The following is a 19,702-nucleotide window of genomic DNA, read 5'->3' as shown; positions in this document are numbered from 1 at the left end:
GACAGAACGATGGACTCGCTTGTTACGCACGCCTTCCAGCATCTCAAAGACTCCGATTCATCTCCGCTGCCTGCCTGGTAAACTGCCGAGTTGGAATATTCTGAGCGAACATCCCGTCAAGTTCGCTGAAAGTGCGGTCCTTGAACTCTGGGACCTCAAACCAAGCCCAGATCAGACTCAGGAAGGAAAGAGCCATCCATACAAATGCAGATTTGCCACCCAAGTCAGCTAAAAAGGGTATAACATCAGCATGGTAATTGTGTTACTCCATTTGATATAGGACGTACCGTTGTCGGTGTTGATCAGGTAAGGAGCAACAAAGTTCATGACCCAGCTGACCAGTGCATTCGTCACAATAGCCAAGCTTTGCGTTTGGGCTCGAAGTTTGATGGAGCTGGCCTCGGCGCTGATTGTCCAACTGACCGCACCGACGGTGGGGGCGTAGAACAACTGGGCAAAGTTCATAACGTAGCCAACGTAGTATAGGGCGGCCATGCTAGAGAAGCATCCGGCCACACCGACAGACAGCAGTAAAAGCGCATTGAGAATGATTCCTGTCAACAAAAGTGGCCGGCGACCTACAGAATGAATGACCGGGTAAGTCACCGAGCTCAGCAAAGAGGAGGCCATGAGGACTAACCAATATAATTCATTATAAACCACGAGACGATGTTTCCGAACATGGCTACTCCAAACCCTCCCAGTGCTAACTGGAAAGTAAAGCTGACGGGAAGTCCAGAAATACCCAGGAAATATAAAGCTTGGGAGTAGAACGCAATTCCAGTGAATTGCTGCACGGCAAACATCCCACAGGAGATGCGTGTTCTGCGCCAATTGCTGGCCCGGAAGCAATCCTTATAGGAAGCATCCTTTTGACTTTCGGCGACTGCTCTTTCATCGGCGATAGAAGCTTGGATGTCTTCTAAAATCAAGGATGTATCAGTTGACTTCAAATGCAGTCTTTCAAGGCTCTTCTTTGCCGCTTCAATCTGACCCTTTCTGCAAAGATACCAGGGGCTCTCGGGCATGACAAATGTGACCAATCCAATAAAGCATGGGAACGCCCACTGTGCCGCGAACAAAACCTTGTACGATGACGGGCTCAATATACCATAACGGGTATTTCCAATCCCGATGGCAGTCAGCTGACCGGCGTTGATGAACAAATTGACCGCAGCAGTTAAGGATGGGCGCAAGGGGGTTGGGGCAATTTCAGACGCATAGACGGAGCTGAGAGTGAGGAAGAATCCTAAAGAGAGACCGTTGACCTAAAGGTTGACTCTTAGTTCCTGCGTGAACGAAGGCGGAGACAAACCTTACAATTTTTCCAGCCAGAAGCATACCAGGACCACTTGCACCGTATTCAAGGCCAACCCCTAACAAAGAAGTGGCAGATCCTACCGCAAACCCAAGTCTTCGACCGCCACGGTCTGAGAGATAACCACAGAGTATACTTCCTGCGGGGCTAATAAGCATGGATTCAATTGAAGGCAAAGTTAGAGTATACCCACCAACCAACATTCCAAGCGAGGTCATAGCCGTCCAGAGAGCATTCCAAGTTGCTGATATCAGGAGTTCACCTTGATATTCATACCCAAAGACCATTTTAAACCCAGGCAGTGCGACAGAGATAGAGTTGACTCCTGAATACCACATTGTTAGAAAACTGACCAGGACTTGAAAAGCGTATGAGCCATACCAATATCAAACCCCCAAAGCATTGAGCTCGCGCAAGCACCAATGCTATACAGAATCACTATGGGATTGTTCTTTGCAGAGGCCCAAGCACCTTCTTCAGGCCTATCATTTCCCTGGGCTTGAGAGACATTCTCAATCATCTCCAAATCAGCATCCTTCTTCTCTTCCTTTGGACCCAAGTCCATCGATGAGTTGCGAGGAGAAGAAGCCATTGTCAAAACTGAAAATGGCTTTTTCAGTTCCCCTACTAAGCGTAAAAAGTGCAGGCAGGTCGCTCTGCAAATCCGGACTAAATTCAGATAGTGATGGGCGAGCGACCACAAAGTTGAGGGAGGCCCACATATTTGAATTAGAGCAGCTCCATCTTGAATGCCGGGGAAATGTGTGGAGAACCTGGGAAACCTGGAGGTCGGGAGCACGGGGTCTCCACAGGAGCAAAATTTGCGGACGGTGGACGGTGGACGGTGGAGTGGAGTGGAGAGAAGTGGAGTATTCAATTCAGAATGACTGCTTTGAGCGGCGAACGCGTGTCCATTCGCAACAGTCAAAATACAGGCAGTTCATAGGTCCATTCGTAGCTTATTTTATCCTCTTATACCAAGCCGAGCAGGAACACTTCTCTAGGTTAAACTTGTCTACATGCTATACATTCTCGGCCTTGGTGGATCTCTACGAGTCGCCAGCTGGAGTTCTCCAGAACGAAGCCATTGGATTGCTTCGAGTTGTCTGGTATTGTGCGTTGAAAATGTCTTTCAAGCAGTTGGTGCAAATTACACACATCAAGTAGGTGTATAGTTAATAATTGAAATGAAAGTTTGTCTTAATACTAACGCAAAACACTGATACAAAAAACACTGATAAGATCAAAGCTCATTCCAGATCGCTGTGTCCTCTATTTGTAGATAAGCCACACCTGCACCTGCACCTGTAGTGACCTTATACATCCCAATGAGAGACCGCCAGACCTTAGCAGCACGATCCCAGTAGCCACTGACGTCTCGTTGGGGAATTGCAAGTTTGACTTGCTTAGTTTCCCCCGGCTCAAACCATTGTTTGGCGAAGCCAATGAGTTCAGAGCGTGGTTTCCAAATAACACGATCAACTGGAGGCTCACTGTACACTTGAATTACTTCATAGCCTGCTCTTTGGCTTGTGTTTTGGACATCAACGGATATGGTGATCATCTTGATTCGACATTCACCAGAGCTCTCCCCATCGACTCTATCCTGGCGGATAACTTTCAGATTGTCATACTCGAAAGAGGAATAGGACAGACCATGGCCAAAGAGCCATCGAGCTGAAGACGCAGTGAGAGAATTGCGATAGCCCATCTGCAATCCCTCGCTGTATCGGATGACAGGCCCATTGCCGACGTCCTTTGCCGGGAAGTGCGCAAAGGATGGGACTGAGCTTTCACTCAGGGACATTGGCCAGGTGGTTGCAAGTTTTCCACTTGGATTTGTCTTTCCAGTAATGATATCAACAATAGCTTGAGCACCCTCCTGTCCTGGAAAATGCGCAGCTATCACCACGTCGATGTCTTCAACAAAGTCCGAGACATCGATGGGGTTGCCGCCGTGCAGTACAAGGATTGTCTTCTTTGATACGCTAGCCACCGCTTTGATCATGCGAACCTGACTATCAGGTAGTTTCAGGGTCGTAAGATCAAACCCTTCTGACTCATGCTCACGGGTTCGGCCGCCCATAATGATGCTGACGTCGGACTGGGCGGCGATGCTGACTGCCTCAGCAATCGCAGCGCGGTCATCATATGCTTCTTCAAAACATAATTTGGCTGAATGAGGAGAGACTTCTCCTTCTCCCGAAGAAATGTCTCTGGAATGGGTCCTGAGAGTAATTTTGTAGGGTTGATGGGCATTCATTTGAATCTGAATAATGCTTTCCAGTTTCTTGGGTTGAAATAAGAAGTCCTCAACCGACATTTCTGGGGCAGGTTTTGATAGTACCTGTCATTAAATCAATTAGTGATCTATGTCAATATTTTTGAAAGCAAACGTAAAATGTACCTCTTTACCATCAACAAATAACGTAAATTCCCCAGTAGCTTGGACTGCTAGTGTGTGGCTCCCGCTCTTATTCGCGGTCACGGTGGTCTCCATAATGTAGTGAAACCCTGTTTGCTTTGTTAGACCAGGCTTTAGTCTTCCAAGCATGACCACGACGGGTTGTGCAATATACTCGGAATATACCGGTGTTTCGCATCCATCCATGAAGTAGTCTACATCAACTCCAGGAAGGCCTTCGCGGGCTTGGGTAATGTTGGGGGACATCAGAGGCACTGCATAGTTAGGGTTGACGCCATGAGCAAATGAAACCTGCTTAGGATCCTTGCACGCGTTTTGAAAGCATTGAAGAGGAGTATGGGTATACTGAGGCTTAGCACAAGCACTGCCTCCCCCTGTCATAGATGGAATGGCAGCTGCGGCTCCTATCAGCGCCACTTGAGGGTGATCTGCCATGTTGAGTGGAAGGCAGTTGTCCCGGTTTTTCAGCAAGACGATGCCCTCCGCAGCCGTTCTTAGCGCTATGGCACTAGTTTTCTCGCAGACTCGAGAGCCCTCTTCCTTGTCACTATGACTGACCGATGTCTTATCAATCATCCCCAAAACATTGCTCACAGCGAGGTCCAGTGCTTGCACTGGTACCTCTTTGCAATTGATTGCCTCGACCAACTTTGTACCACGAAATACAGATGTACCTGGCATTTCCAGATCAAGTCCTGCCTCCAAAGCTGCGATTGTTGTCTTTGTTCCGTACCAGTCCGACATCATACAGCCATCATAACCCCATGTCTCGCGCAGTAAAGACCTGATAAGTGGAGTCTGACTGCAAAAATTTCCATCTAGGGCATTGTATCTGTGGGAAGATTATCAATTTCAGCCCTAGCTATGAACGAGAGATGATATGCACTTACGCTGTCATGATTGAAACAGGATTCGATTGCTGCAACAAGTACTGAAATGTGCGTAGATAGATCTCGCGCATTGTTCTGCTATCGCCTGACTCGTCGACGTTGTAGCGTCTGCGAACAGTTTCGCTCTCATTTGCGATGAAGTGCTTCACGCAAGCACCCACACCTTGAGATTGGATCCCGTTTACAATAGCAGCGGCCATTCGGGCAGTGACCAGAGGGTCTTCACTGAAAGACTCGAAATTGCGACCAGCTCTCGGATCTCTGTGAAGGTTGATGTTGGGGCCCAATACAACCTGTACGGACTTGGATTTCGCTTGCAGAGCCACCTCCTCACCAAACTCTCGCATCAAATCCGTATTCCAGGTTGAGGCAAGACATGTTGAGCTTGGGAAGCAAGCTGTCCCTGTATCCTCTAAATGAGATAGAGACCCACGAACCCCACTAATCGAATCGCTGACCTGCTAGCAGTTAAACATCAAAGCTAAGACAATTCGAATTCGTTCGAAGGAAGTTACCTTCAATGAAGGAATTCCTAAGCGAGGCACACCCGCTGTGTTGGTGAAGGTCACGCCAGAAAGAAGTGATACCTTTTCCTCTAGTGTAAGGAAAGGCAACTGATCCCTATAATGGTATTCCGACCTGGAACTACTAGTGGGTTCAAAAGGACCATTGATAGATGTTCGGGTCATTCTTGCTTCACGTCTCTGCAATCCAGAAGAAACGTAGAGGAGAAATTGGGCTGAGAGATCAAATCGAGGCTGCAAATGAGCTACAAGGTGACAATAGATAAGAGGTTTCCTCAAAGTAAATATTATTTCGGCAATGTCATCCTCTGCCGATATTGTACGGCGGATAGCACTGGGAATCGGAGAAGCCGAATAGTCCGCCTCCGCCTTGTCGCCACTCCACTCTGTCAACATCCACTTCCCGTCCACACGACATTCGCACTCCAATCGCCCCAACACCGTGTTGCGATAACGCGCCCTCGTAGTGCTGCAGATGAGGTCAGTTCGGAGTGGCCTAGAGCGACGTCATGAAAGACAGACCGACTCAAGACCACCACTGCTCTAAGTGTCCCAAGTCGTTTACTCGTCGGGAAAATCTTGTCAGGCATTATCGAGAAAAACGTAAGCATCCTTTGAGCTAATCAGCCGTTTGATCTGAATATAACTGATGTGACATGAAAGATGATGAAAATCCAGATCAATATGAATGCCCTGATTGTCCAGCCAAATTTGGCAGGAGGTGAGTTACGAGATCTCTTTATTGGCGACTTAATTTTCAAATCGATTAAATGGGAGTTTAACATCTTTTTCAAGTGACACTTTATTCAGACATAAGAGAATTCATGAAGAAGATAGGGATTATTCATCAGAACTTCCTACGAAGAGTTCACATACTCTAAGCCAAACAGAAGAGCGCCCTACCCCGGCAAAGCGTCGGCGTCGAGCCCAAATTGACAGCGATCCTTCCCCTGTCCCTGAACATCAGACAGTAGAGAGCTCAGAAGGGCCTCAACTGTCTGTGTCCAATTCTCCCTCCGCTACAAATGCGGCTCCTCCTGTTGAGCAATCTGAGGCAACAGATTGGAGTTTCCAGTGGCCATTTTACGGCGAGGGGCTAAATTCCGTCAACATGGACTGGGCTCTGGATTTTCTGTCACAGGGTATATCAACTCACAGCCCTCTTGATACTGTGCATTCATTCAATGACCCTGGTCTGCCAGCTGGGCTAGATCACGCCGAAGCCATTTCTGGCGCAAATACAGAGCAACCTGCCGTTGATGACGATGGCCCTCATGAAGATCAGCCTCAAGCATGGTCTTATCATCAAAGCCGAAATGCTAGCCCAGTTCAAGGGACTGTCCATTGCACCTCGTCAAAAGCAGCTGCTTATGTTGATAATGATGAACAAAACGCCTTTCTCGCTGCAAATGTGGGGAAGTTACAGACGAGTTGCCGGGTCACAGAAAGCACACATGCGGCAATGATTGAAACTGTCACTTCGCCACTCCTCGACGGTTTCTGCAGTCCAAAAAGCAAATCCAAGTTTACATTCCCGCCTCCCTTGGGAATCCAGTACTTCCTCCAACTATATTTCATTCATGTGCACCCTCGCTTCCCAGTGATACACGTGCCAACATTTGATCCACACACTTGTCCGCCCATACTTTTGTTGGCGATGTCAATCTTGGGCTCCGGCTATTCGCAGTCCAATCAGGGTCGATTTACCTTGGCATATCTTGAAAGGACTAGAATGTCGATCAAGTTGATGCAGCAAAAAGACTCGAGATATGTGAGACCGATCCCACCCTATTATTTGAATTAACAAAAAAATTCATGAGAACGTTGATTCGATTGTGTAATCCCATGACTGTTATGACTAACAAACTTTTTTATTCAGTTGGCATCAGTTGACAATCTGTTTGCTTTTTTCCTCGTCGCGCTCGCTGCTATGTGGCTGGGTCATAAAATGGCCTATGAGCGTGCCGAGGGGGATCGAGGTGAGCTGACTGTTTACTGCCGGCGCGAACAACTATTAGATTGTCGGAGAAAACATCCTGTCTCTCATCCTTCATCCAGGCAAATTCGAAAATCAGTAATTGAGGCATGGACGGAGTGGATCCAAGATGAACAAAGAAAGCGACTGGGGCTTTCCATATATGTGAGTACCACTTTACCACAAATGAGAGTACGCTAACAAGCTTTTCAGATACTGGACTGTCAGATCGCAGCTTTTTTTCAACGTCAACCCTACATCAGCAAAGCCGAAACTGTGAACGCCGCATTGCCATGTTCGGATGGTTTTTGGAATGCACCAACGGTTTGGGCCTGGAAGGCTTTGCTTGGACCAGCCGATATTCCCCCCAGCACTTATTTTTTAACGACCTTAACAAGCATTCTTTTGTATAACGAAATTCCTGATGTTCTGCCTTTTCCCCCCTTGGATGACTTCTGCAAGACTCTCTACGCCTACGTATTGCACACGCATGTCTTTGAATGGCGACAAACCATCTGCATGCTCAACCCCACAGGGCTATTGAGCTCTCCGCTATCAATGGCACCCCAGAAAATCGGTAACTCGCTAGAAGAGCGTCGAATGTGGTTGGAATCTTGTCTAGATAACTGGGCCACCTTCTATGGAGACAACAATCAGGCCGATCCCACTAATCGCTATCAAAAGAATTTTCCGGGGATTCTTCTCTATCATCTGGCCATCTTAGCACTTCGCATCAACTTTTCAGATCTACACATTGTTGCCGGCCGATCTGGATCGGAGGAGGATATAGCGTTAGCCGAGCAGTCATTGCGCAATTGGCTTCAGGAAGAGAGAGCCCCATTCATATTAGACGGCACAATTCAAATGTTGAAGGCAGCACACGAGACCATTGCCACTGGAGAGGCGCAGCGGAGCGGATTCGAATTGTCAATCTGCCTCTTTATGAGTGGACTCGTCTTCTGGGTCATGTCACGGTTTGGGAGTCACGGTCTGGTTACTATCATTCAGCGGCAAGAGATGCCTCTAGCCTCAAATCTCCCAGGACCGGGATACAGCAGCAAGGACCCGCGGATTCCAGAAAACGGAGAGGAAACTACCGAGCATTGTGACGAAATGTCTTCGCAAGCAAAAGATTTGCTGCTGTCTCAGGTTGCAGATGCCCGCGACTGTCTACGCGCTATAAAATGCCATCGCCTGGCCGTAGCTTTCGGAGATATCCTGGATCAATTTCTTGGTAATTCGTGATCATTGAATACAAATGCCGTTCCAAGCTGTCATCCAAACTGCGGTGTTTGGCGTTCGGCGTGATCCTCGAGTTGCCGACGTCCACCTTCACTCCGCCTCCCCTCCACATCAACTCCACATCAACTCCGCACAGCTTCTATCGTTGGCGTGCGAAACAAATCATGAATTTAAATGTTCAACACCCCAAGTCATCACAAAGAGAATTTTCAAAGGCGACTTGATCGTGAACGTGAGAACGATTACGTCTGACACTTCAAGCCTTCCATACGTCAATGGCAAACTTCTCCACCATGTCCTCTGGTGGGGCATTCAACAATCCTATCATCCCGGGTTTCAACCCCGATCCATCCATATGTCGAGTAAACGATGACTATTTCCTGGTCACTTCAACCTTTGAGTACTGGCCCGGCATTCCGATCTATCAGAGCAAAGATCTGTTGCAATGGAAACTCATCGGCCATGTCATCACAAGACACTCGCAATTGAACATGCGAACTACTGAACCTTCTGGTGGGCTCTGGGCACCAACAATACGTTATAACAAAGGTCGTTTCTATGTATCTGTCGGATGTACGCATCGATTCCGGCCGAAAGAATGGGTTAGTTCTTCACATACGATAAGCCATGACTTGCCGGGCGATTACTGACAACGATTAATAGGACATTGTGATCCCACGTGGCTTCTACGTCTCTACTACAGATATTTGGAAGTCTAGTTCTTGGTCTGATCCAATATTCTTCGATGTCCCCGGCATTGATCAGGACGTAAGTGGTTCATTCTCCGGGCTTACATCTAATGGAACGCCTAATCAAAGCTTTTACTAACTTATTCGCAAAGCTCTTCTTTGATGATGATGACAAAGTTTATTTTTCTGCCGTCAACATGATCACTGATCCCAGAGTCAAGAAACATGGTCTTGGACTGGCATCTTTCACTTCGGAGATTGACCTAGCTACAGGTCGGTGCTTAGGGCCTGTGAAATACAATCGGATCTCACCTTTCAGCATCGGTATTGCCGAAGGCCCTCACATCTTCAAAAAAGATGGGTACTACTATTTGAGCACAGCGGAAGGCGGCACCGATGAGGGCCACCAACAGTGGATCTGTCGCAGTACCACAGGCCCCTTCGGGCCATGGGAAGTTGGTCCAGAAGGAACCGTTAACCCAGTCATCTTCAACAACGAAGATGCTTCAATCCGCAATACTGGGCATCTTGATTTCATTGATGCTCCTAATGGAAAATGGTGGGCCGTGTTCTTGGGTGTTCGACCCCAAGGAATGAAGTCCGAGCTCATCTCACAACTTGGACGGGAAACATTCATGGCTCCCGTGGAGTGGATTGATGGGTGGCCGATTGTCAACGGCCGGCAGAAAATCAGTCTCCAGATACAGGCGGAGGGTATGAATCTTCTTCCACAGCCGCAGATTTGGAGAGATGACTTCGATGGTCCCACAATGCAGCTTGGTTGGTACCGTTTACGAACGCCGCTGAAGGATGATTATTCATTATCCGAACGACCGGGGTGCTTGAGCATCTATGGCAATGCATATCGCATGGACCAGTCCGAGTGCCCGTCCATGCTACTGCAAAAGCAGACTGGGTTTTCGGGTGACTGGTCGACCAAAGTGGACTTCGCACCAACAGAAGCTGGTAATGAGGCCGGAGCGGCCATCTGGTGGTCGCAATTTGCGTACGCTTCGATTGGAATTCGCAAGCCGTGGGATGACACACAAGAAGGTCTGGAGGTTGTGTCTCGTTGTTATGATGATACGAGCGGTGAATTCAAGGTACTTTATCCTAATCGATCAATCAGCCATGGGGTGTGACCATATTGACAAGAGCAGGAAACTACCCATCAGCTGTTACAGACTTCTTCTCTTGAACTCACCATCCGTGCACATCCCACACGATACGAACTCTTTTTCTCCTCCTCCGAGACCAATCAATCAAAATTGATCAAATTGGGTGAAATTTCCAGCGCATCGTTGACTCATCGCCGATCTGGAAAAGAATCACCCAACACTGGGGCTCATTTTGCGATTTACGCGCAGGGTGCCTATGACAAACCGTGTTTCCAACCGGCGCATTTCGAGTTTGCGCAGTGGAAGGTTGCTTCTTAACAGGCGAAAGGTTTTTATGGGCCCAAATTCTTCCGTTCACAAGTTCAAGCGAGATTTAAAAAGGTCTTTAAACGTGTAGGTAATAGAAGGTCGTTGAATGCCGCTTGTGCATGCATCTGAGGAGATATATCTCGGTAACGGTGATAGACACGCCGGTTCCAAATTCCAACTTAATCAGCTTCGAACGCTGTGGCCGATAAATCATATGCATGGAGAGACTGGAGATAAATCAGTAAAAAGTATAACATCAAGCTTGGACATGTTGTAGCACCGTGCACGGCCAACTGTAGTGCTTTGGCTGTTTAGTGCAGGATCACGTGTCGCTATCGATAAGAAGCTCCGTCGATCATGTCTGGATCATCTCAGCAGCTCAAGTGTGGAGATGTAGCGACAGCGATGCCTCTGAACAACCCGATCCAACTTTCCTTCCAGTCCTCCAGTCCAACGGACATCCCACGGACCGTATCCAGCTCCCAGCTGGGCAGTTTGCAACCCCGCGGAGAAGCAACGGAGCTCGCCGCATTACCCCACGGGGCACCAGATGACCCCGGAGCAGCCGAAGTGCAAGATGAAACCTCGCAACAGCCGGCCTTCCAACCATTCTTCACGTTGATCGAGGATATTCCTGCAGGCGTATACCACCACCCAACCGTGCACTACATCTTCTCCGACGACGACACCGACATCATCACCGAGGCAGCTCTCCGTAGTCTGGAAGCACAGCAGGACGCTCTGCCCGCTAGCAGAAATCATGTCTACACCGGACAGCATGATGGACCAGAAGCGCAGGAGCCATCCACGCTTCTTCTTCCTCCTCCGATTCCGGGCGTCCAAGATAAGTACGTCGTTTTGGACGTTGAACCAGTCCCCGCATCTGAGCACTCCACTTCCGCAGCAGCACCAGGAACCATTAACTTTGGCGCCGGAACCACGAATACCATGTCCACCTCCCCAGCAACACAACTATCTCCCGGTGCCGGAACAGCATCACATCCGTATTTCCGTGTCACATCAGCAAAGAGTTTCTCGCCAGATTGGCAGGTCATGAAGAGCGAGATGGTTCCAGCGCCGACATTTGAAAATAATGAGGACGGTGACGGGGCGGGACATGGGCTTATGCTGAAGATTCACGGGACGGCGGGTTTACCATATGCTGCTGAGTCTGGGAAGGAGCATGGAACACCACGATTGGAGGATATGATGAATCAGTTTGCCAAGCGGATGTCGGAGTTACAGACTGTCATTGATTCGGCGAAGGTAAAGGACTCCGAGGGTGGAAAGGCCCAAGGTCGCGATGGAGAGACTGAGGTTGGAGCAGACCAAGAACAGGCACATGAGCTGCCGCATGATAAGGAGAAGATAGGTGCGGAGGAACAGGTGCAAGATGCTGAAGTGCCCGACGCTGTGCTGAAGGAGCACATCAGCCAGAAGCCAGCCCTGGATGAAGCGGAAGGGTAGTGGCTTTTTGGTAACCATGATCAGGCGCATTTAGGAGTTGATGCATGGGTGCAATTTAGTTTTCCTTTCGGATGCGTATACCAATCTGCTTTTTACGTTCGAACTTGCTTAGATCAAGGTATTCGATTTAGACCAAAAAAACCTGGTCAGGGTAAATATGGGATCATCTAAAATCACCTAACGCCTGTAAGAAATGCATTTTCTGTTGGAGCTCCTTCCCCATAGCCCAACAGTCGTACAGCAGGAGAAGGGTTAACAAAAAAAGGGAAAAGAATGACAATATCCGACATGGTTTTTCTAGCCAGAAACTCCGGTCAACCAAGCACCAGCGACATTGGGTATCAAGAGGTCATATTCAAAGCGCACGAAAAAAAAAAAAAAAAAAAAAAGAAAAGAGGAAAGAGAAAAACAAAAAAAGCCAGAGGAGACAAAGGAGATCATCCAATTAGTTTGGAGCGCGGCTTCGGTATAATCGTCGGCCTCCGGGGCCAGCAGATGGGGGTAAGTTTTCACGACCCTCCATCATGCCGGCCATCTTCTTGGAGAGCATCTTCTGGGGAAGCTTGCTCTCGACAGTGTTGTTGGTACTGATCGAGTCGGAACGGCGGCGCTTGAGGGTCGGCGGATCAGACTCGTCCTTAGCAGGGGTATTGTCGAGATCCGCGACTGGGGTGTGTACTGGGGTATCGGGTTTGTTGGGAATAGGGATATCGTCGGCAAGATCAGAGAGGGATTTGGCGACGTTGAGATCGACCTCTCTCAAGCCAGAATTGTTGTATGTCACGGCCACTGATGAGCGCCGAGTTTCGACCTCCTCCACGGGATCGCTATAAACAAAGGTCTTTGCAGGAGACGAGGCGGGAGGGCTAGAGACAGGGGCTGGCTGAGTGTCTTCTTCCTCGTTAAATGGAAGCGCAGTAAATTGCTTTGAGGTTCGGTGCCGGGAACGAAGCCCATCATGGGACTCGGTGCGAGGCAGATTCGTAGGGTACTCGTACTTCCGTTTCTTGGGCGTGACACCAGATGGAATGTATTCCTTCATCGGGTGTCTTTCAAAGTTGTCCCTAAGGTTGACGAGTGGCTGACGGACCTCCTTCTGCAGAGGGGCTGTGCACTGACTCATGTCCGTGGTATGCGTGTCGATATCACCCTGAAGTTGACCAGCGCGTTCACCAAATCCACTCAAATGACTTTGGATAGCTTCACGGGAGCCTCGCACGCTCGAATTAATTGCTGCCAGACTGCCAAGCTGTGCCTCATGGAAGCGGCCATTGTGAGAACGAGCCTTGGCAACAAAATCATCGAGTGCTTCCATTTGCTTGCTCATATCACTCATCTGTGCATCCACAATACGCACAGTTTCCTGGTGTACAGACTCAGTGGTGCGCTGGATGGATGCGTTGCGTTGATCGAATGTCTCCCAGTCATGTTGCATCTTGGTCTTGATATCGTCCCTAGATGTGATAACATCCTTGGCGAACTGTTCTTCTCTGAAGATCCACTCGTCGACATGTCGGTCGTATTGAACTGTGGCTTGCTCTAGAGAATCCCCAGAGGCGGAAATGTCTGTACGAAGACCATCGACCTTAGTCTTGAGACGAGTCGATTGCCGTTGGCTGGAATCTTCGAGCAAGTTTCGGATCTGAGACATGAGATTGTCACGCTCAGCCTGGGCACTAGCCTGCTCCTCTTCCATCACCTGGGCCAAAGTAGACGAGGCTTTTCGATTTGCCTCCACTGCTTGGCGATTGGATTCCTGAAGCTCAAGTCGAAGCCGGTTGACGTCAGTCTTCTGCTGTTCTAGGTGGGCTGCCATGGTGTCGAACATGCTCTTGAAATCCTTTCCGAGGGCACTGTAGGATGAGTGCAACTGCAAGTGAAACTGGGAGAATTCGCCAATGACCTCTTCAGAAATTCGCGCAGCTGCAGCTGATAGTCCGTTCAATCCCTCCCCAACCTTCGTCTTGACATCCTCTCGAAGGACCTTGATTTCTTCAAGAACTTCGTTCATCTCATCGTGGGCACCGCTGGTTTGGCTCTTGGCTTCAGCTTCGACCTTGTCAAAAGTGCAGTCGTACTCTTGAAGCTGGGAGCGAGCTGACTGGACTGCACAAATCTCACTACCAACAAATTCGCGGATCCGGGTAGACATGCTCTGCAGGAGCATGGCATGCTGCGCTTGAAAGTGTTCCATACGAGCATCGATTTTCCCAGTCACATCGCAAAGCTCCCCGGTAGATGCTTGCCATATTTGGCGGTTGTCAGTTTCCAAGACGTCTTTCCGGTCTATTTTAGCGTGAAGTCCGCGGACATCATCAACAGTGCCATCCAGCATAGACAGAAGATCGGCACCTATCTCACGCAGCCTTTTCTCCGTGTACTGATGCGCCTTGCGAACCGCCATCTCTTCATCCAGCTTCTCAGAAGTGTTCTTCAGGTTCACTTCGGTGTCTTCTAGAGCGCCTCTTGTGGTATTGAGTTTTCTTTGGGTGTTCTCATTATCCTCCTTCAGAGTGTTGAAATTTCCAGTCAGAGCAAATAATTCTTGGACCTTGTGTCGTAAACTTGACTCCATTGACTCGATTTTTGCACGTTGTTCTCCGTTGACGATTCTGCGAGACTCGCTTTCCATCCTCATCTCTTCGTAGGCATCCGGTGTCATGTACACACCATTGCGGTTACGTGTAGCAATGAGCTCGCTCTTCAGCTTTTGGATTTCCATCCCGATCTCCCGGAGTAACTTGTTTTTCGAGATTAGTGAGTTAATCTGAGGCTTATTGCGGATGTTTTTGGCCCGGAAAGCGTAATCCAGGGTCGAAATCGTTTCTTCCAAGTTGCTTCGTGCAGGCGACACCGTGGCGATAATGCAGGTTTTCGTGAGGCCACCAAGCGAATCTTGCAATAATCGTGTGAGCTTCGACTCCCGATAAGGAATATGCGAGCTCTTGTCCACCAGCGCGTTGATGACTCGCCCCAAAGTGAGCAAGCTTTTGTTGATCAGACCAGCTTCGGCCGCACGCTTGTTCTCTGCACCACTCCGCCCGATATTTTCACTTCCGGCCAAATCCACCAAGTTCAGCTTCCCAGAAGTAACATAATCCTCGCCGGATTCACTTGTTCGATTCGTAAGAACAGTGATTGTAAAAACGGTGTGACTGCGAGAACTCAGATCATTACATTTTGTCGAAGCAACTTGACGCTTGAGACTGCCCATTTGCAATAATTTAATACCGGTGGAGGCCGAATCGATGTAAGTCTCTTCCATTCCTTGCACCATGGTGGCTGCATGGCCCTTCTTCTCATTTTCAAAAATTTTTAACTTTGTGTGGTCATCAGCAGAGAGTAGATCGCGCAATTCCTCGTTGTAAAGTTCGATGAAGGAGCACTTGACTGTACTTTCCGTGCCCTCAAGCTTCTGAAAAAGGGAATAGAGGGTGCGCGGAATAATGCCAGCATCGTCGGACAGGATACCCAAGGTGTCGGTCATATCTCCGGACATGGTGTATGTCTTTCCGGTGCCTGTTTGGCCGTATGCGAAAATGGTGCAGTTGTAGCCTGCGAGCATCTGCAACACAGTTAACAGGTAATCCCCGTCTGGCTCGGAAATTTCGCTTACCTCATTGACAATCGGCATGACGGTTTCTTCGAAAACTACAGTTTGGTCTGCAGCCGGAGAAAAAACTTTGTCAAAAGCATATACCTTGTTGGAAAGCGCATTGGGCCCCATAGAAAGGTCGACTTGCTTCCCACTGACGCCTTCGGTGGATAGCACAACCCCACTGTTCTCTTGAATCTCACGATCATTTCGACCGCGACAACGCACAACCACATGAATGCTTGTATTCTCATTGATCTCCCGTTCGAATTCCCGCTCCTTTCGCTTTGCTGCCGCGCTAGCTTGCTCTGGACTAACTTTTGAAGCACGCGCCGCGACAGCAGCACCTGACGTTGCCGCAGACTTAGCTGTGACTGCTGGCGACACTCCTCTTTGTTCTGGCACGACGGAACCTGCACGTCGAGTCGGCTGGCGCAAACCGGTCCGCTTCGTTGGAAGGGAGGAGGCAGGCCGAGCTGGGCCGGCCATGGTAGTTGATGCAGCGATCAATGTTGGCAGATTTCGCGTTGTGATGGAACGAAAAGAGGACGATCGGTGCCTCGATGTTGTGGGTAAAAGGGGAGTCAACCGTGGAACAAAGAGGGGATCGTTTCAAATGCTAGGATGCACGAGTGGATCCATTGGGCAAAACATAAACAAAGCGCACGTGACCTACATATCACAAAGGATTAACATTGTCAGCCCAGGTCCATACCGCCTGCCTAATATAGCTAGTTCACAACAGTCATGCCCCCTCCCACATGACCGAGCGTCATCGTGGTTTCCCCGCGGGTGATCGCTCCTTCCTAAGGTCGCCTTCCCTTATCTTCACCTGTCTCTCCAGTTTCTCATCTTATTTTGCTTCTGGTGGATGGTTTCTATCAGAATAACGTCGCCATGAGTGCCAGAAACTCGGCACCAGTCCAAATCTTTCCTGGCAAAGGCCTGGGCTTTATTAGCAAGTCCCTCTATCTCGAATGATCTGCACAGGAAGATAAGGCTAATTGTTGCTCAGCTCTCGGTGCTTCTCTCCACAACGTCTTAACCCGCGTGAAGTCTCATCCCCACGTATATCCTGCGATCGATCTGTCGTACTCTTCCACCGAACCCCTCTGTAAACCGGTGGTCTTACAGTTGCCCTCCAACGGGTTGCGCCTTCGCTTCGATGGCCCCGACCAGAGACTCCGCCTAATCGAAGTGCTGGACTTTTCTCGAATTAATCTGGTCTACAAGAGTCAGGATGTGCTAAAAAGTGGCAAAAAAGATGAGCCAGCGACCTCCCCACAAGGTCCCAGTTTTCGGCATGTCTACAATCGCCTGTTTGGCCCGTCTTACCCGGGCGAGTATGTCCCACCGGTGGATAGGTCCTCGTACGGTACCTACGTGCTGTCGTATCCTGGAGTTGCATTCTCGTTCCCGCTGCAACATTCCGCCTGGTCCGACCAGTGTGACTTCGTAGCCTTGCTTTCGTCCTCCGCTGCTCTGCCGGCAACCTCCATGTCCATATTTCAAGGGTCTTCTTGGCCCGAGATCCGAATGAAACTGTTCACCCAACCACCTCAAGGTCCCCGATTTTCCGCGGTCGCCGGCAAATCACGCGAGTCTTTCGCCGATGAGGTCGAGGAAATCCATATCCTCGGCGCTGGGAAGCTAGAAGTGATTAGGCGAGCGAGTCCACCGTTGCTAATTAACCTCGGGGAAACCACTCCCCAGGATCTGATCGCTGGGTTTGGTCCTCCGGATGCCATCTATCGTAAACATGACCGACGAATTTCTATACACCGCGCAACAGGGACTAGCGGCGGGGACCCTCTGCATATGAGTCCCTCGCCGGGACGAGCTATGGATATACCTGACACTGATCATTCCTCCAGTAACAGCGTGACAGATGACTCAGACGAGGAAATTTCCCCAAGCAACATTGGCGACCCAACCTCGTTGCCAACAGAATGCTTCTTTAACTACTTTCACCACGGCTTCGATGCCTTCATCTCGTACCCGGAAACAGCAGGGCCGGCCTTCCCGAATTCAGGCATATCAGATCCAACCTCTCCACCATTCTCATCTCAACTGACCGTGACCAAATTGGTTCTACATGGGAATGTACCAGGATCATACCCCTTCAATCGTCATCGTCGAAGCCGCTGGATGATCCACCTCGACCAGTCCGGTGATGGTCTTACTTCTGAAACGCCATATGATGAAATTTCCAAGCGGCTCCGTGATGTTTGGAAAGGACATTATAGCAACCAATTAGAGGAGCGCTCCACGCAACGGCCCATGGTTCTGAATCGAGGTTGGGGCGATAGTCCAGAGAGCAGTGTGGAATTCCTTGGGGGCTGGGAAGAAACCACAGCCCGAGGGCCCAGGGCCGGTCCGGATGGACAAGACGGCGGCTTGGGAAATACGGAACTTTTTGGATTCCCGGGGCTTCTGTTTGAAGTTTTAAAGAATGGTGCGGTCAGCTGTCTAACGGTTTATTAACCTACCCTGTCGGGCATTCGGTGCATAGGAAGAGTGGCGTTTTATGTATATTTTATATCAGATCTAAGCGGTATTATGACATTTATGGTTCACAATTATATGCTACTTCTCTACAACGTAAAGACTTTGTTAATTTTCTCCTTGGAGAGCCTAATCGACGAGAAAGAAGAGATAAAGGGCAAAAGGGTGAGTGAGATGGGTTTGGCTCGGCACAGGGGAACGTCAACAAATGCCACGGCAGCAGGGCCGGATGTTCGGAGCAGAGAAAATTATTATTTACATGTCTAGCTCAATGACTTGGCAAGTCTGTCTTATCAACCTGTAGCAGGTCCATCTTTACTACAAAAGCAAATATTTGAAGCCTACGCAGTACAATATAGAGATTTACTATGTAGGCCTAGCAGGGAGACACTCGCAGTAAAATATCATTGAAGGATCATTAAAAATGCTCGCAGTCATTCAGACAAAAAGGCAGATAAGCCGACAAACCCGACAATAAACAACTTCCTTAGGCGAGATTCATGGGCAGAACGAAGGGAGATCCTTCGAATTCGTAGGCGCTCGGATCTGCAATTTCAACTGAGATGCTCGGGTCCCTGATCAGTGTGGTGAGGTATTTGCGAATCTTCCGAGCACACGGCACCCAATCGTCATCCAAATTCTTTCGGGTTGCAAATATTAGCAAAGTAACAATAGGTTCCGGCATCAGGCCCCATTGCGATTGGCGGGTGACCAGCATCACTTCAATTACATCGATGGAAAATGAGTGAATCAACCTGTATATCTGGTCGAGGAAGTTCCCGCTCCACGCAAGATTATGATAGTGGCTGCCCTCATCAAACCAGAAGGTGTTCGCGGGGAGGGCGCAGAGCTGGGGGCCTCCCACACGGAGTTCTTCGTTCCAGATGTCATCGTCGGACATGTAGCCTTGGGGACCCTGCGGAGGGAGACAGTTCTCAATGGGCTGAGCCAGAGCATTTTTAATGATGGCTGATTGGGTTGAGTGACTGTTTCCATGAGGCGAGTTGGTAGATGAATTTGGGGAGGGCCAAGGGTTGCCAAGGGTGGTCGAGGGCTTGACAGGAGTATTCAGGACCATGAAAGGAGTGCCCTGGCCTGGTTGAGAGACAGTTGGCTCCATAGCAGTAGTCGGAGCGGTCCATTGAATAGGCTGGTTGGTGTAAAGCCCACTCAGAGTACTGGATTGGGTATCCTGTCCCATCTGAGAGCTGGTGGGATCAACGAGAGTAGTCTGGTCGCGCATGGGAGTAGATATGCCAGCGTAAGTCCCGTTCTGAGTATTTATGTGGGTATCCTGCTCAACAGGCGGAGCAAAAGGTGTCTTAAGAAGAGGCATTGGAGAATCCACATACTGAACAGAAGCGCTCTGCTGATTAGGCGATGCCGTGAAGGGGAAAGGCGAAGACATAATAGTAAGAAGGGGGCTCACAAAATCAGTAGGCTGGACATTAAAAGAAGTCCTCGGAGCTGCCACGGAAGTACGAGGGGCCAGAGGAGCCCTTGAAGTGCTCAAAGCTCTCGGGTTCTGAGACGTTCGGGGAGTGCGAGTCTTGGGGGCCTTGGTGGGTGTTGTAGGAAAATCCAACTTGTCCCGTTAGAAAGCAGATCACAGCCAGTGAAACATTTCCGCGAATGAAGCATCGTC

General features: G+C 49.3%; 8 protein-coding genes across 8 annotated transcripts; 4 read left to right on the top strand and 4 right to left on the bottom strand.

Moving 5' to 3' along the window:
* Positions 1–43: 43 nt before the first annotated feature.
* N7484_011980 (uncharacterized protein) lies at positions 44–1,910 on the bottom strand (the record flags this gene model as incomplete). Its single annotated transcript, XM_057122367.1, has 5 exons — positions 44–228; positions 288–578; positions 641–1,268; positions 1,321–1,643; positions 1,700–1,910. The coding sequence occupies 5 exons, from the start codon at positions 1,908–1,910 to the stop codon at positions 44–46; spliced, it is 1,638 nt and encodes a 545-aa protein (XP_056968121.1).
* Positions 1,911–2,561: 651 nt separating this feature from the next.
* N7484_011979 (glycosyl hydrolase family protein) lies at positions 2,562–4,980 on the bottom strand (the record flags this gene model as incomplete). Its single annotated transcript, XM_057122366.1, has 3 exons — positions 2,562–3,665; positions 3,726–4,575; positions 4,634–4,980. The coding sequence occupies 3 exons, from the start codon at positions 4,978–4,980 to the stop codon at positions 2,562–2,564; spliced, it is 2,301 nt and encodes a 766-aa protein (XP_056968120.1).
* An 861-nt stretch (positions 4,981–5,841) lies between these two features.
* On the top strand, positions 5,842–8,377 carry N7484_011978 (uncharacterized protein; the record flags this gene model as incomplete). The annotated part of the gene is made up of 5 exons (XM_057122365.1): positions 5,842–5,878; positions 6,009–6,928; positions 7,037–7,136; positions 7,233–7,297; positions 7,346–8,377. 5 exons carry the CDS (start codon positions 5,842–5,844, stop codon positions 8,375–8,377), a joined length of 2,154 nt encoding a protein of 717 aa, XP_056968119.1.
* A 290-nt stretch (positions 8,378–8,667) lies between these two features.
* On the top strand, positions 8,668–10,499 carry N7484_011977 (glycoside hydrolase family 43 protein; the record flags this gene model as incomplete). Its single annotated transcript, XM_057122364.1, has 4 exons — positions 8,668–8,976; positions 9,038–9,142; positions 9,216–10,199; positions 10,248–10,499. 4 exons carry the CDS (start codon positions 8,668–8,670, stop codon positions 10,497–10,499), a joined length of 1,650 nt encoding a protein of 549 aa, XP_056968118.1.
* A 348-nt stretch (positions 10,500–10,847) lies between these two features.
* Positions 10,848–11,957, top strand: N7484_011976 (uncharacterized protein; the record flags this gene model as incomplete). The annotated part of the gene is made up of 1 exon (XM_057122363.1): positions 10,848–11,957. The coding sequence occupies one exon, from the start codon at positions 10,848–10,850 to the stop codon at positions 11,955–11,957; it is 1,110 nt and encodes a 369-aa protein (XP_056968117.1).
* A 445-nt stretch (positions 11,958–12,402) lies between these two features.
* On the bottom strand, positions 12,403–16,041 carry N7484_011975 (putative kinesin family protein (BimC); the record flags this gene model as incomplete). Its single annotated transcript, XM_057122362.1, has 1 exon — positions 12,403–16,041. One exon carries the CDS (start codon positions 16,039–16,041, stop codon positions 12,403–12,405), a length of 3,639 nt encoding a protein of 1,212 aa, XP_056968116.1.
* Positions 16,042–16,449: 408 nt separating this feature from the next.
* N7484_011974 (UPF0183 domain protein) lies at positions 16,450–18,036 on the top strand (the record flags this gene model as incomplete). The annotated part of the gene is made up of 2 exons (XM_057122361.1): positions 16,450–16,453; positions 16,568–18,036. The coding sequence occupies 2 exons, from the start codon at positions 16,450–16,452 to the stop codon at positions 18,034–18,036; spliced, it is 1,473 nt and encodes a 490-aa protein (XP_056968115.1).
* Positions 18,037–18,544: 508 nt separating this feature from the next.
* On the bottom strand, positions 18,545–19,465 carry N7484_011973 (uncharacterized protein; the record flags this gene model as incomplete). The annotated part of the gene is made up of 1 exon (XM_057122360.1): positions 18,545–19,465. One exon carries the CDS (start codon positions 19,463–19,465, stop codon positions 18,545–18,547), a length of 921 nt encoding a protein of 306 aa, XP_056968114.1.
* Between the last annotated feature and the right edge of the window lie 237 nt (positions 19,466–19,702).

The sequence above is a fragment of the Penicillium longicatenatum genome (assembly GCF_028827895.1).
Source record: "Penicillium longicatenatum strain IBT 33135 chromosome Unknown contig_7_segment0_segment0, whole genome shotgun sequence".
Lineage (NCBI taxonomy): Eukaryota > Fungi > Ascomycota > Eurotiomycetes > Eurotiales > Aspergillaceae > Penicillium > Penicillium longicatenatum.
Note: the sequence above shows the minus strand (reverse complement) of the source record. Positions and strands in the feature narration are given on the sequence as shown.